This window comes from Heptranchias perlo, chromosome 3 (assembly GCF_035084215.1).
Source record: "Heptranchias perlo isolate sHepPer1 chromosome 3, sHepPer1.hap1, whole genome shotgun sequence".
Lineage (NCBI taxonomy): Eukaryota > Metazoa > Chordata > Chondrichthyes > Hexanchiformes > Hexanchidae > Heptranchias > Heptranchias perlo.
In genome coordinates, this window is record NC_090327.1 from 97,352,934 (window position 1) to 97,369,609 (window position 16,676).

The 16,676-nt window shown below is 44.7% G+C and overlaps 1 protein-coding gene across 1 annotated transcript in view; it reads left to right on the forward strand.

Annotated features, from left to right (window-relative positions):
* The window catches only part of pou6f2 (POU class 6 homeobox 2), a 542,822-nt gene that overhangs the window by 492,406 nt on the left and 33,740 nt on the right, over positions 1-16,676 (forward strand). Inside the window, exon 10 of the mRNA XM_067980970.1 lies at positions 2,729-2,897. Within this exon, the coding sequence (XP_067837071.1) occupies positions 2,729-2,897 (169 nt within the window). The remainder of the gene's footprint in view (positions 1-2,728; positions 2,898-16,676) is intronic.

A 16,676-nucleotide genomic window follows, 5' to 3' on the forward strand; every position in this document is an offset into this window, starting at 1 on the left:
GGTAATATTAACCGCAGATAACTCAAATAACCGTCAAAAATTTAGTTTGAAATGTTTTTTTAAAAATCAAACTTCAGAGGGTCATTTTTGCGTTGTTCTGAAACAAGGCCTTATTTGACAGGAGCGTGGATTGGAGGGTTCGCCGTTTAATTTTAAATCGCCAGGAAATTGGTGGCGCATGGATTGGGCACACAGTCCTCTGCAGCCAGTTGCCGACCCATTCTCCCATCAAGCAAGGCTCTCTGCTTGGAGCAGAATCTTGCAAAATTTGCCCTTATGTTTACTCACCCCATCTTCCCTTTACTCCACATTGTTTCATCGTGCCCTCTCTGTTTTCTGATTATATCATTTTTACATTATTGCTATCTTGGATAACCCAATCTATTTGTTCTATAATTTTTTTTCTGTTATTTAAATGAGTCAGCTTAAAGCATTTTGCCTGTCTGCATGCCCCTGCTTCCCTGCTCTCACTGCAGTTTGGAGACAGCGTGCTAGCAATTGAGCCTAAATCAGCTTCAAAGGTGTTGATTCAACCAATCAACAGCTGGTAGAGTCGAGATTGGTGCACAAGGTCAATCTTTGATGCCAATTTGCAGTATTGAATAGGACCATGCTTCTGCTGGATGGGTCACTGCCCGTCTCCACCTCTGCCTCAGCCCCAGCCCATCTGCTGCTGAAACCCTCATCCCTGCTTTTGTTGCCTCCAGACTTGACTATTCCAATACTCTCCCGGCTGGCCTCCTATCTTCCACTCTCCATAAATTTGAGTTCATACGAAGCTCTGCTACCTGTACCCTAATTCGTGCCAAGTCCCGTTCGCCCATCACCCCTGGTCTCACTGACCTACATTGGATCCCGGCCCACCAACACCTCGATTTTAAAATTCTCAACCTCGTGTTCAAATCCCTCCATGGCCTCGCCCCCCGCTCCCCCCCATCTCTTTAACCTCTTCCAGCCCTACAACCCTTCAAGACCTTTGCGTTCATCCAACTCTGACCTCTTGTGCATCCCGACTTCCTTCGCCCCACCATTGGCGGCCGTGCCTTCAGCTGTCTAGGCCCTAAGCTCTGGAATTCCCTCCCAAACCTCTTCGCCTCCCTTCCTTTCTCTCTCCCCCTTTAAGACACTCCTTAAAATCTACCTCACTGCCCTGATGTCTCCTTCTTTGGCTCAGTGTCAATTTTTGTCTGATTACGCTCCTGTGAAGCGCCTTAGGATGTTTTACTATGTTAAAAGTGCTATATAAATGCAATTTGTTGATGATGTTGTCCTGGTGCCAATAATTCAGTCTCACCACAGTCGGGATTAAAACTTAGGACCAACTATGTTTTGACCATGATTTGACCCATGAATGTCTAGGAGTATTCTAAAATCAACTGTGCCTTTGCACATTCATTGTCTTTCACCCGCTGATCCATGGACTGACTAAACATCTTCCCAGTTATTTTGGATGGAATTTGCCATGAATGATATGACAGGAAAAGTTGTCACAGTTGGCAACATTTTAGTCAATGTGTGGAGTCTTCGCTCCTACTCAAAACCCAGTTAAATTTTCAAAAAGCAAAATACTGCAGGTGCTGGAAATCTGTAACAAAAGAAAACAGAAGAAGCTGGAGACACTCAGCAGGTCTGGCAGCATCTGTGGAGAGAACACGAGTCAGTCGTCGATTCGAGTGTTGAACCTATGAGGAAGGGTCGACTGACTTGTGCTCTATCAGCAGATGCTGCCTGACCTGCTGAGTGTCTGTTTTTTTTTGTGTTCCCATTTAAATGTCGTTCAGTTGCATTAAAGTTTATTTTCTTTCTGATGCTGTAGCTATTTGTTCAGCTGTTTCTTCTTCCTCCACTGCAAGTTCACAAAGTTGCACCTATTCCACAAAATCTGTTTTCGCTGTCCTGTCTCTCACCTCTTTACAACTGCTGGTTCTTTTGTTCCTTCTCCCATCCTCCCACTCCAGCCATTCATTCGGTCACGTTCAGACACACTGCCTCCCACACACTTTATATAGACAATGATTTCAGCACCAGCTTTCCTACAGATGGACTCTACTGTAGCTCTACGGTGCTCGGAGTATTTGAGGTGTTCATTGGAGTGACGTTATAGCCCTATCACTGCACATATAATAGCTCATGCACCTCCACAAGTACCTTTCTACACAGGTAGAAAGTTTAGTCAGTGCATATTTCACTGGTGCCCCATTTTAAATTGCAGTAAATGATCAAAGTAACAAAGGGCAGTAAGTATGGCCTCGAGCTCTAAGTACTTGCTGCTTAATCTACCTAGGCTCACTGGCTGCTTTTACAGGCATGTGTGTATTTATGTCTGAGTATGTGGTCCATGTGTTAGTCTGTATGGTCATTTGTCTGTTTGTGCAAGTTTGTGTGTATATGTACGCGTGCATGTGTGGGCGTCTGAGCGTGTGCCTGTGTGTGTGTGTGTGTGTGTGTGTTCTATCTCTGGGGTCGATTTTAACTGTTCCCGCCAGGAAGTCAATGGAAAGGAAATTGGACGGGTGTAAACCGAGCAGCCGACCTTCCCCCAGCCTGCTTCCTTCCCAGCGGGAACAGTTAAACTCGACCCCTCTGTGTCTATCAGTGTGTACATGTCTGCCTGTGCGCGTGTGTATGTATCTGCCTGCGCATGTCCGCATGTATGTGTTTATGTGTGTCTGTGTGTGTGTTTCCTGCTTTATACACTGACATGCTCTGTTTACGTTGCTTACTACAGATCCCCAAACAGCAGCCGGTGAGGTCGATGGAGTGAACCTTGAAGAAATTCGTGAGTTTGCAAAAGCATTTAAAATTCGGCGTCTGTCTCTTGGTCTGACCCAGACGCAGGTTGGACAGGCCTTAAGTGCCACAGAGGGACCAGCATACAGCCAATCTGCAATCTGCAGGTAGCTAAGTACTTTGTGACTTTTGGAATGTGACCCATATGCTTGGTGAGTGTGTCAGGACATGTTTAACTGCAACTTCTATCATTGCCACTCTGAACAGTGAAACAAATATCAAGTGAAAAGGCACATTATGAATGCCTATCCCTTTTAAAATATGAATTTCCTTTATCAGCTTATGACTATTCAAATGACTGAAGGCGTAACAAATTCTGATCTGAACTTTTAAAATCAACAGCCTAGAATTTGGATTGCGACCCGAATTGGTCAAATTGATCTGCCGGCCTCATTAGTATAGTACCGGTGAACTACCGGTGCCATTCGCAGCTGCAGAGGCAACTTACCGGTTGTGGGGGGTATGCAAGATTGGCTGGCTGGGACGCCGGCCAAGGGCCGAAGGTGAGTCTGGGATGGTGGGGTGGAAGAAATCCAGAGGGGTGCAAGTGGTGGCCAGCAGCAGCCCACAGTTTGAATGAGGAGCCGGGAGGAGCTTTTTGGTTTTTTTTGGTGGCGGCCTCCAGCAGTCACATTAAGGACCTTTGGTTAGGCTGCATGTAGACCAGGCAAACCAATTGTATGAGTATGAGTACTAAAACAGATGTTAGGCCCCTTATTACATATTCAAGGGGCCTAATGCCTTTTAGGTGACCACCAGGAATGCCTCTATATCGCCCAAACCAATGTTTCCAATGCTGTTCAGGCACAGGAGGTTGGCCCCTTAAATTGGGCCTCTTTGCTCCCATTTTCCACCCAGAAAATGGGCACACAGGTCCAATTTCGCCCCATTATCTTTTTAATACTCTTTGAATATTAATCACCCAGCTATTAGCTCAAAGGAAGAGACACTAATAGACTGTTGATGGCAAAAGTTGTCAGTTTTTTATATTCCATCACAGGACGTGGAAGTCACTGGCAAGGCCCGTGTTTATTGCCCATCCCTAGTTGCCCTGAGAAGGATGGTGGTGGGCCTTCTTCTTGAAGGTTTGATACAACTGAGTGGCTTGCTAGGCCACTTCAGAGGGCAGTTAAGAGTCAACTATATTGATTTGGGACTGGAGTCACATATAGGGCAGCAAGTTTCCTTCCCTAAAGGGCATTAGTGAACTAGTTGGGTTTTTATGACAATCCGGCAACTTCACGGTCACTTACTGATACCAGAATTCAAATTCTCAAACTGCCATGCTGGGATTTGAACTCACGTTCTCTGGATTATTAGTACAAGCCTCCAGATTACTTATCCAGTAACATGACCACTACACTACTGTTGCCCTCAACCGATCGAAATAACGTCCTGAAATTACAGAGCTGACTGAATTTTGCTAGTAGTCATATACGTGCAGGCTGATTGCAGACTGTTCAAGGGGGAATAAATATTTTGACACTGGTTCAAAAGCCCAATCCGTTGCCATTTTCTAACTTCTGGGGAGAAGGCAGAACCCAGTAAACACTGGGGGATTTCGAGGAGCCAGTGCTGATTGTACAGAAGCGCAAGTAGGACTTGGAAACAAAGTAGGCCTCCAATTTCCTCCGTATTTGCACCCAGGTCAGCATGTAACCGGGACGCAAATCAATTACGTGACCTAAAAGATGGTAGAATTTTGGGCGTAAGTGAGTTACACGTGTAACTACAATACGCCCAAATCTCCTCGATCTCTTACATCTGTGTATCAAACCCTGCTCCCAAACGCATCACATCTCATTATAAAGGCTCTGCACTTCCCACCCCACACACCCCCCCACCCCCCGCCGCCCGACCCCAAGGCTAAAGATCTGTTGATGTCAATTTCCTGCAATTAAACTGGTTCACAGTGGGTTTAAAGTAACGTCCAGAATTTTAGGCGCAGCAGGTAATAAAGTTATATTTCTGCTGTTTTATGGCAAATTTTGAAGTGGTTTATTTCTCCTCACTGGGAGCTGCACAGTATGCCCTGTTTCTGGCATCAGTATGATTGACATTAAACATTGGAAAGCTACCATGATTGCATTTTCTTAAAAATGCTGTGCCTGATGCACATGAGTGATTGTAAGATGGATTCCAACTTTAATTTTCATTCTTAAAGAAGCAATATATGGTGTGAGTTCAGTGCTTTCCTTGGGCACCGATTGTTTACGATGATTTACGCCCATTTTTACATTAGGGCGTATTCCAATTAGATTGGCAGGGAACTCGGGCGTAACTGGAGATCGGCAGGATGGGCGTGGGAATGGGCGCGTTTTCAACTTCCGGGTTGCGCCCATGGAGGAAATTCCAGGCTAAAGGCAGAAAATGCTGCAAATATACAGCAGGTCAGTCAGCATTTGTAGAGAGAAAAGAGACTTAACATTTTGGCCTTTCTTCAGAATCAGAAAAAAAGAAGCATGGGGAGACAAAATTAAAATAAACGGGCGGCAGGCAGTGACTACTGGGATCAGTGCTTGGGCCCCAGCTATTCACAATATATATCAATGATTTGGATGACGGAACTAAATGTAACATTTCCAAGTTTGCAGATGACACAAAGCTGGGGTGGAATGTGAACTGTGAGGAGGATGCAAAGAAGCTCCAATGTGATTTAGACAAGTTGGGTGAGTGGGCAAGAACATGGCAGATGCAGTATAACGTGGATAAATGTGAGGTTATCCACTTTGGTTGTAAAAACAGAAAGGCAGATTATTATCTGAATGGTGATAGATTGGGAAAAGGGGAGGTGCAACGAGACCTGGGTGTCCTTGTACAGCAGTCGCTGAAAGCGAGCATTCAGGTGCAGCAAGCAGTTAGGAAGGCGAATGGTATGTTGGCCATCATTGCAAGAGGATTTGAGTACAGGAGCAGGGATGTCTTACTGCAGTTATACAGGGCCTTGGTGAGACCACATCTGGAGTATTGTGTGCAGTTTTGGTCTCCTTATCTGAAGAAGGATGTCCTTGCCATGGAGGGAGTGCAACGAAGGTTTACCAGACTGATTCCTGGGATGGCAGGACTGATGTATAAGGAGAGATTGGGTTGACTAGGCCTATATTCAGTAGAGTTTAGAAGAATGAGAGGTGATCTCATCGAAACATATAAAATTCTAACAGGATTAGACAGACTAGATGCAGGGAGGTTGTTCCCGATGGCTGGGGAGTCCAGAACCAGGGGTCACAGTCTTAGGATACGGGGTATGCCATTTAGAACCAAGATGAGGAGAAATTTCTTCAGTCAGAGGGTGGTGAACCTGTGGAATTCTCTACCACAGAAGGCAGTGGAGGCCAAGTCATTAGATGTATTCAAGAAGGAGATAGATATATTTGTTAATGCTAAAGGGATCAAGGGATATGGGGAAAAAGCGGGAACAGGGTACTGAGTTAGACAATCAGCCATGATCATTTTGAATGGCGGAGCAGGCCGGAAGGGCCGAATGGCCTACTCTTGCTCCTATTTTCTATGTTTCTATGTAAACAACAGATAGTCCTATTGCAGGGGTTCAATGAGCAGATGCAGCCAATGTGTGTTTCCAGCGTTGCAGTTTTCATTTTAGTCACTGCAGAACTTTGCAGTTTTTTTTTTAACTTCACCCCCATTTTCTCACCTTTTTCCTTGGTTGGTCCTCACACTGCCTTAATCATTTGCACGTTCTCTTGTTTCATGAACATCTTGCCCACTGAGATGATCTATTATATCATCTACTAACCCTCTTTTAAGCAGGTTGCTGGTCATTTAACTCATTGACTTCCTCTCTGTGATTGTAGCAGTCATATTTTTGAGTTTTGCACCCCCCCCCCCGACCCACCACCCCTTTTTCTGCCATTGTTTATCTTTCATTTTTCAGTCCTGATGACTGGTCTACCCCTGAAATGTATTTTCTATTTACAGATGTTGACAGACCTGCTATGCATTTCCAGAATTTTCCGTTTTTATTTCAGATTCCCACCAACGGCAGTTTTTCGCTCTTTATTTGTAGCACTTTGAAACAAGGTGGCAGTAGATCGAGAATTGTTTTTTTTTTCGAAATTTCAGCACAGAAGTTTGGTCCATCACTTCCATGCCAGTGCCAGCTGTTCAGCTTGAGCTGTGTAATCTAACCTGACCTTTCCCCCATATACTTTTCTTCCTTCTCAAAGACTAATCCAGTTCACTTTTAAGTGATGTTATACGCCTGGAATTTCCGGTGGCGTGGGGGGGGCGAGGGAGGGAGGGAGGGAGGGGGTATCTTCCATTCTCCCGCTGTAACTTCGGCAGAAGATCAGTGGAAACCCTGGAGAAACGGCATAAGAGTCAGATCGAGGAACCCCTGTGGAATTGCTACCCCAAAGTCTCTTCCTCAACAGCCCCTTGTTGTAAAGCATTCCATGTTCTCATAGCCCCCTATATGAAAACATTTCTTCCTCCTTCCTCCATCTCGTGATAATCTTGCATCTATACCCAGTTAAAACTATTTTTTACCACTCACTCTCTTCTAGTGAAAAAAGCCCCAGTTTTTCAAGCCTTTCTTAATAACTGTAAGCTCTCATTCCAGGTATAATTCCAGTGAATCCACACTGCATTGTTTCATAATTGAAAGTTTCCATCATTAAAAGTGCCAGCTCTGCTTAGTGGTAGCACGCTTGCCTCTGAGTCAGTAAGTCATGGGTTCAAACCCCATTCTGGGACTTGAGCACATAACCTAGGCTGACAGTTCAGTGCAGTACTGAGAGGTGCTGCTTTTCTGATGAGACATTACACCAAGGCTGTGTTTGACTGCTCAGGTGGGTGTGAAAGATTCTATGGCACTATTGTGGCCATCATTTATCCGTCAACCAACATCACCAAAAAAGGACCATCTGGTCATTTATCTCATTGCTGTTTGAGCGAACTTGGTGTTTACAATTTGGATGCTGCATTTGCCTACGTGACAACAGTGACTGCACTTCAAGAAGTATTTCATTGGCTGTGAAGCTCATTGGGACATCCTGAATGGCACTATATAAATGCAAGTTCTTTCTTCCTTTGAGTCTGAAATGACATACTATCAACATATACAGGGATCATAGACAGTGCAAAGATAACTGAAATGGATTGATTTTTGCAGATGTATGAGAATGTATATATATTTTAAAAATTCAATAAAGAAGTGAGAGGAATAAGATACCTACTCAAGTAGGATGATTACAGGACTTGGCATTGAAAATTCTTCAAAAATAACAAGTAAGATATTTTTAAAATACTTTCATACAATTTGTAAGAGAAACTCTTCTTTTGATAGTTCATTCTAGTATAAGAACTAGGTGGTGATTAGCTGCAGCAATTCTCTCCCTTGTGTCACTGCTGGGAAGGTAGGGGGTGCAGAACATGGCCCAAGGCACTGTTGCTGTTACTACATCAGCATTCGACAGTGGTCATTCAGTGCCAAGTCCCTAGTATGTACCACACGTGTACTGTATATGCAGCACCAGTACAGGCAACTCAGAGTTGGTTGTCATCTGCTGCTTTATGTAATATGGTCTCCATTGCTTATAGCGGGCGCTTTGGTGCTTACTCTATTTGCCCGGTGTACGCAGGAAACGGTAAAACAAAAAAGGTAAGTAACCAGCACATTTTTTTAAAAACGGGAAATCTCACTTAGCAACTGCCTCTCCTAATTGTTAGCTGTTGCATCCAGAATCTCATCACCAAGGTAATCGCACTTTAACCAGGTGCGAACAGCTCATTGAAACTGCTTGAAGACAGAGCCTTTTAAATTGGTAGGTGCAGGGTAAGTACTTATTGAACTGCCTGAAATAGGCAGAGTGTTTAATACGTTATAAGCAGAGCCTTTGTAATTGACTCCTGCGATAATAGCAAATGGTGATATAGGTGGTTGCCCATGATAAGTGAGGACGGCGTAAGTGGATGGTGTAAGGGAACTAGCTGGAAAATGAGCAACATAAAGGTTTTGAGAAACTGCAGACAGAAACTCCTTTACCATTATTGATGAAATAATGTAAAGAGTGCGACATATGTATGTTTATCTAAGTTGATTTAACATTGAGCGGTCAATACTCCATTTTAGCCAACGCTAACTAAGGTTGGAGCCAGCTTATTAAACTGAATACTTTATTTAAACAGTCTCCAAAGCCCCTGTCTAGAAATGCAAAAATCAGGTTGATCATTTGAAGAAAAGAAAGAACTTGCATGTCTCTGGCACCTTCCACATAATCAGGACGGCCCAAAATGCTTCACAGTCCTTGAACTGCTTTTGATTGTCAGTTACTGTTTTTGAGGCAAATATGGCAGCCAATTTGCACAGAGCAAGATCCCACACACATACAGCAGATGGGATGAATGACCAGTTATTCTGCTTTTGGTGAGATTAGCTTTCAAATGCTTTAAATTTGATCCTATAATTGGACCTTAAATACACTGCAGTTTACAGCGATGGAACCTGTTTTTACTTAGACTTAGTTCAGTTAGGTTCCGCCCTCTCATTATTTACTAAGTGATGAAGAATAATGATCTTCTACACAAATTAGCCTGCCAGTTCCTTGTTGTGCATCTTGAAACAAATGCAGTCAGGTACCAGCCAACCCAATGACCCCGTTCATCTTTATCTGGAGCCAAGACTCGCAGTCTCTCCAGCAACACCAAAAAGCCGACAAACAACCTCTTAACTCACCCTAATGGATTCTGTTCTTGATGATCCATGAAAAACTCTGTCCTTTTAGACATTTTGTATTTCTGATTTACTCCCTTTAGAATGGGAAAGTGCTTTTCCCGCAGTTTAGGATCAGTGTTACAAGGAATCACAGTATGGGGCATTGAAGATGCAGTCTAAAGTGGCTCTGCTCAATAATTCTCCATAATATTGCATTGATTGTTGTTGCATACAGAATTCAAGCTTGTACGCCACAGGATCCCTTAACTGCTCTGACCCTCCCTACTGTTTTGTCTTACCGGGTACTTCAGTGCAGGAAATTACTCCACTTATTCAATCCTGTCAAAGAGGTCGCTATTTAAATGTGTCACTTTACACATTTGTACATTAATGACAAGCAGATGATGAGCACTGTGTAAATTAGATGTCTTTCAAAGACCATACCTAGTATGAGGTGGTGGGCACAAGTAAGAGGAATAGGATCATTTTTAAACAGGCATATAAAATAAAATAGAGTTTGATGATATGAAAGAGATTATATAAGATCACACACTGATGTATTGTACACGATGCATGTGCAGGAATAAAGCAGGAGATGGATTGTGCATTGGCTCATTCCCACATCTCCCATGTGGCAAGTCCCTAAACTGAGCCGTTTGGGAAAAAATGAGGTAGATTTTGACTATCTGGTGGCCGACGGTCCATTTTGAGGGCCAGGCTGGGCCTCAGTATCATAACCCTGCTGAGCTGTAGGCGCAAAACAGACACCCCGCCGGCTCTGAGCTGGCGCAATTGCGGGCGGCTCAGAAGCCAGCTCATCCAGGAGAAAGGTAGGTCGGGGGGGCAGAGGGGGGAGAGTCAATTCACAGGGGTGGGGGGGACCTAGTAAGGCAGTGACCCAGGTTTTTTTTGTGGAGCATTCCCGCTCCTCCTGGCCCCACGAAAATAATATTAAAACTTGCCTTTTTGGTCCCCTTATGCTGTACCGCCGGGTAAAATTGGGCGAAGCGGGTACGGCACATGCACTGCCTAGTTGTCTCCCAAAATGGCAATTGGGGGTCCGAAGTACATCAAAAGACCCCAATTTGCATAATAAAAGGGCTTACTGCCTGAAATAGGCGGGTGCTCCAACCGTCCAGCAGTAGGCCAATAGGAACATAGGAGTAGGAATAGGCCATTCAGCCCCTCAAGCCTGTTCCGCCATTCAATCAGATCATGGTTGATCTGTGCCTCAACTCCATTTACATGCCTTATCCCTTAATACCTTTACCTAACAAATGTATTTGTGTTTCATGTTTCATGCCCCTTTGAAGATGGCGAGGGCCGGAGCACCGGTGTAAATGGGGCAGTAAGCCTTTTCCATGCCTCTACCGCAACATCTACACCGGGCGGCCTAAGTTAAAACCTACCCCCATTCTTCCTTCCTATGTCCCCGTTCCTTCACTGTATCCAAAACTGTCTCAATGTATTTTGAAGGTTAGCTGCTTTTTTCTCATCAGCGTTTCATGTGGATATTGTAATTTTTACTCTTTCTCCCCCCACCCTACTTCCCCGCCCTTCATGTCTGCCTTCTGCAGACTTGCGACTGATCAGGACAATGGGATGGTGCAGCCCATGGTCATCTCAGTGCATGCCATCAACACAGGGACAAGTGCTTGTAATAAACAACATGGTTTGGGATTCAGACTGTCCACATTCAAAGGTCGCGAGCAGGTAGAGGCTTCCTGGAACTTTGGGTACCATGCATAAATAGAGTTCCACATGATATTTCCCCTTCGGAAAATCAGAAGATAGATCCTTCCCTTCCCCCCCACCCCCACCCCTACCGAATCAACCATAAATTGTAAAAATTGGCACATACCACCAGAACCCAAGGGAAGTGACAGGGATATAACCACCCCTACCTAAAGGCTTAGAGAGTAAAGAGTACGTGTGCCCACTGTACTCACAAGGAAACAAAAGGGCATAAACCATAGTGATTAGACTCCCACAGAAGTTGGAGGGTTGTGGCCACCAAGTTTCCAGGAGCATCAGAGGCATAAACACATACCTGGAGGAAAAATCACCGAATCGGCAGTCAGTCCCTTGCTGCCGCAAGACCAGAGGTCCATGAAGCATAGAACACAAAGACATTGACACAGTTGAACAAAGTAGTGTTCTGTGCACATAATGGGCAAACAATGCCGAGCTGCTCCTATGGATGTACAAAGCACCATGTTGTAAGAGGGATGCTTCACCCAAAGGGTGCAAACAGGGATAGAATTATCAATCTCAAGATACTTTAGGGCAAGTGATAAAGCACCTGTCTCACAACCAGTGTGTTGTCTGTTGGGGTCCCAGTGCTGTTTGACGCTCAAATCCACCAGCTGAGCTTCATATTCCGATCGGGATAGCTAGATGGAATGCTCTGCTGTGCTGGAGGAAAAGGGAACCAGCTTGACAACCTTATTGAATTCTTTGAAGAAGTAACAGAAAGAGTAGACAAGGGTAATGCAGTAGATGTAATATATTTGGATTTCGAAAAGGCCTTCAATAAGGTACCGGATTTCATGGCTAAGGTCAGAGTATGTGGAGTCAGGGGACAGATAGCAGAATGGATAGCAAGCTGGCTTCAAAACAGAAAAAAAGAGAGTAGGGATTAAGGGTAGGTACTCAGACTGGCAAAAGGTGGAAAGCCATGTAACAAAGGGCTCAGTGCTGGCACCATTGTTGTCCACAGTTTACTTTAACGATTTGGATTCGGGAATCGGAAGTACCATCTCAAAATTTGTGGACGACACCAAATTGGGGGGTGTAGTTAATACAAAGGAAGAATGCGTCAAAATATAAGAGGACATTAATAATCCTGCAGAATGGGGATGTAATTGGCAAATTAATTTCAATGTAGATAAGTGTAAGGTGATGCATTTTGGCAGGAAGAATAAGGAGACCACATACTGCTTGCATAATAAGAGTCCAAACGGGATCGAGGAGCAAAGGGATCAAGGGGCAAAGGGATCAAGGGGTACAAATAAACAAATCACTAAAAGCAGCAACGCAGTTTATTAAGACCATAAAAAAAGGCACTAGGGTTCATTTCTAGAGAGACAGGATTGAAAAGCAAAGAAGTTATGTTAAACTTTTATAGAACCTTGGAGTATTGTAGAAAGGATGTAGAGGCATTGGAGAATGTGCAAAAAAGTTTCACAAGGATAATACCAGAACTGAGAGGATATACTTATCAGGAAAGGCTGAACAGGCTGAGGCTCTTTTCTTGGGAAAAGAGAAGGCTGAGGGGTGATCTGATAGAGGTCTTTAAGATAATGAAAGGGTTTGATAGGGTAGATGTAGAGAAAATGTTTCCACTTGTGGGGGGGTCCAAAACTAGAGGCCATAAATATAAAATAGTCACTAATAAATCCAATAGGGAATTCAGGAGAAACTTCTTTACCCAAAGAGTGGTAAGAATATGGAACGCACTACCACAAGGAGTTGTTGCGGCAAATAGCATAGATGCATTTAAGGGGAAGCTAGATAAGCACATGGCAGAGAAAGGGTATCCTGATAGGTTTAGATGAAGTAGGAAGGGAAGAGGCTCTTGTGCAGCATGAACACCGGCATACAGCAGTTGGGCCGAATGGCCTGTTTCTGTGCTGTAGTTTCAATGTAACTCAATGTAACTCGATGAAAAGAAAATTGAGTGCGGTGTAAAACCAGATGCCGATTCACTATGAGCCCGTTTCTCACTACTGGTGTAGAGCAGTTTCACCCCAAATGAGTTTGAGGCACAGTGCTGGGTCACCTGTAGCTTGAATTCAGTGAAGGGATGTATCTGCCCATTGGGTGCTGAAGGGATGAATCTGCCCATTGGGTGTGAAGGGAAATATTTATTCATTAGGTGCTGAAGGAATGTATCTGACCATTCATTGCTCTCAAGAAGTAGAGAAGGTTGTCAAAACTAGATAAGGGTCTGTGGCTTATAGGGTTGACTGATTCTGATGCGCTGCTGTCAGCACCGATCCTGTGTATCACAGTGTCTAATTGAGTTATCCTATTTTCCACACATATTTTGAAGTAGGAATTTCTTTAAAGAAAATGATTCCCCCAAATGTTTTGGTGCAGGAGGGTCAACTAGAGGGCCAATTTTCCAAGTTACGCTAGCATCAAGGAGCTTCGACTACACATATCAGGAAGTCATGCACCTACTGTCCACGATTTCCATCCATTTATTTTAATGCCCAGAAAACTATAGGCAGTGCCCACTATTTCCTCATATGTGTGGCTGATGGGCAAAGGTTCTTTGTCGCCACCATGAGCTCAGAAATTTGGCCTTTCAAGTTTAACATTGGGTGCAAAATAGTTTCCATTTGGCACCTGCACTAAATTTGTTCAGTGTGAGCCCAGAGTTAAGGCCCATCCTGAATCCTCGATGAAGCAGAGTGAGATTCCCTCTTCCAGAGAGTCAGTTTCTGATTCCAGATTTAGGCTGCATTTACAGAACCGCAACCCTTTATGGATTTAAAAAAATAAATCTATTCTATGGTGCCTGTACCTCAGAGAGCAGTGGATTATTCATCAGCACGGTGGTCACAGCAGAAATTAATTGGTGCCACATTGTGCAATGTGCAAACTTTCCTTCCCCAAAGCAAACGCGGCAAATAGAGGGGACAGGATAAGTACATTTATTTGCACAGTGCCAACTGCGCTTGTACTTTAAGTGCAAGGTAAATGTGACAGAATTGAGCCCATGAGGGTAATTTTAAGCTAACGCGCCAGGTGGGAACCCCATGGGATCAGATGGATATACACCCTGTCCCCAATATTTCTCTCCATTGACTTCAATGGAGAGTAAAATCAGGCAAGATGTAAAACCAGCATTGTACCCGATCACGACAGTTTCCGGACGGGTGGGTTAGGTTAAAATTGCCTTGCATGTGTTTAAGTATTCACTGCTTCAATCAGGTCCTGCATGACCACCTGCAATTTAGCTCAACATGTGGGGTCCATTTGTTATTTTAGCTTCTTGTAGCAATACTGGTGTTTTATAATAGAATGGCCTCTGATCATCTGTCTGCCTGTTAATATGGTATGTCTGAGATTGGAAACTTACCTTGTGTGGGGCACTCATTGGCCACCACTCTGTGGCCTACCTTCCCAACCTGCCCATCCCAACAGACTGTCCGCTACTAAATGAACCATTAAGTGGTGCTACAACATCAAACATCTTCCAGCAAATAAAGAGAAACATAGGAAATAGCACATCCTAGGAATATGAAATGGCCATTTTGCTCTTTGTCTTTCTCAAAAGATCATAAGTTGATTTGGGTGAAAAAGGCCCTTCATTCCATGTGATCTCATCCCTCCAGAATACCAACCCCATAACAGCATCTAGTTGTTTCCTAAATGAGTCCAGTGTCCAATGAATAGGCTGCCCATTTAACACTATGCCCGATTTTCTTTTCCACTGAAATTAATGGGCGTGTATAAAGCAGGCTGCCGATTTGCTATGAGCCTGTTTCGCGCTGCTGACGTAGGCCAATTTCGCCCCCACATTTCCCCTTCATAGCTTGAACACATTGAGGTTGTTGTGATTGATCTCAAAGCCGCCTTCCCACCATATCTCTCAATCCCTTCTCCATTTGGGAGAATGTCTGGTTGCCTATGAGGAAAGATTGAGTAGAATAGGCCTATATTCCATGAAGTTTAGAAGAATGAGAGGTGAACGCATTCAAACGTATAAAATTCTTAGAGGGCTTTACAGGGTAGATGCTGAGAGGCTGTTTCCCCTGGCTGTAGAGTCTAGAACTAGGGGTCATAGAGGTGCCAACTAGAGGTGCCAACCTGGTGAAGCTACAAATCAGGACTACATGCATGCTAAACAGCGGAAGCAACATGCTATAGAGAGAGCTAAGCGATTCCACAACCAACGGATCAGATCAAAGCTCTGCAGTCCTGCCACATCCAGTCGTGAATGGTGGTGGACAATTAAACAACTAACGGGAGGAGGAGGCTCTGCAAACATCCCCATTCTCGATGATGGCGGAGTCCAGCACGTGAGTGCAAAAGACAAGGCTGAAGCGTTTGCAACCATCTTCAGCCAGAAGTGCCGAGTGGATAATCCATCTCAGCCTCCTCCCGATATCCCCACCATCACGGAAGCCAGTCTTCGGCCAATTCGATTCACTCCACGTGATATCAAGAAACGGCTGAGTGCACTGGATACAGCAAAGGCTATGGGCCCCGACAACATCCCAGCTGTAGTGCTCAAGACTTGTGCTCCAGAACTAGCTGCGCCTCTAGCCAAGCTGTTCCAGTACAGCTACAACACTGGCATCCACCCAACAATGTGGAAAATTGCCCAGGTATGTCCTGTCCACAAAAAGCAGGACAAATCCAATCCGGCCAATTACCGCCCCATCAGTCTACTCTCAATCATCAGCAAAGTGATGGAAGGTGTCGTCGACAGTGCGATCAAGCGGCACTTACTCACCAATAACCTGCTCACCGATGCTCAGTTTGGGTTCCGCCAGGACCACTCGGCTCCAGACCTCATTACAGCCTTGGTCCAAACATGGACAAAAGAGCTGAATTCCAGAGGTGAGGTGAGAGTGACTGCCCTTGACATCAAGGCAGCATTTGACCGAGTGTGGCACCAAGGAGCCCTAGTAAAATTGAAGTCGATGGGAATCAGGGGGAAAACTCTCCAGTGGCTGGAGTCATACCTAGCACAAAGGAAGATGGTAGTGGTTGTTGGAGGCCAATCATCTCAGCCCCAGGGCATTGCTGCAGGAGTTCCTCAGGGCAGTGTCCTCGGCCCAACCATCTTCAGCTGCTTCATCAATGACCTTCCCTCCATCATAAGGTCAGAAATGGGGATGTTTGCTGATGACTGCACAGTGTTCAGTTCCATTCGCAACCCCTCAGATAATGAAGCAGTCCGAGCCTGCATGCAGCAAGACCTGGACAACATCCAGGCTTGGGCTCATAAGTGGCAAGTAACATTCGCGCCAGATAAGTGCCAGGCAATGACCATCTCCAACAAGAGAGAGTCTAACCACCTCCCCTTGACATTCAACGGCATTACCATCGCCGAATCCCCCACCATCAACATCCTGGGGGTCACCATTGACCAGAAACTTAACTGGACCAGCCATATAAATACCGTGGCTACGAGAGCAGGTCAGAGGCTGGGTATTCTGCGGCGAGTGACTCACCTCCTGACTCCCCAAAGCCT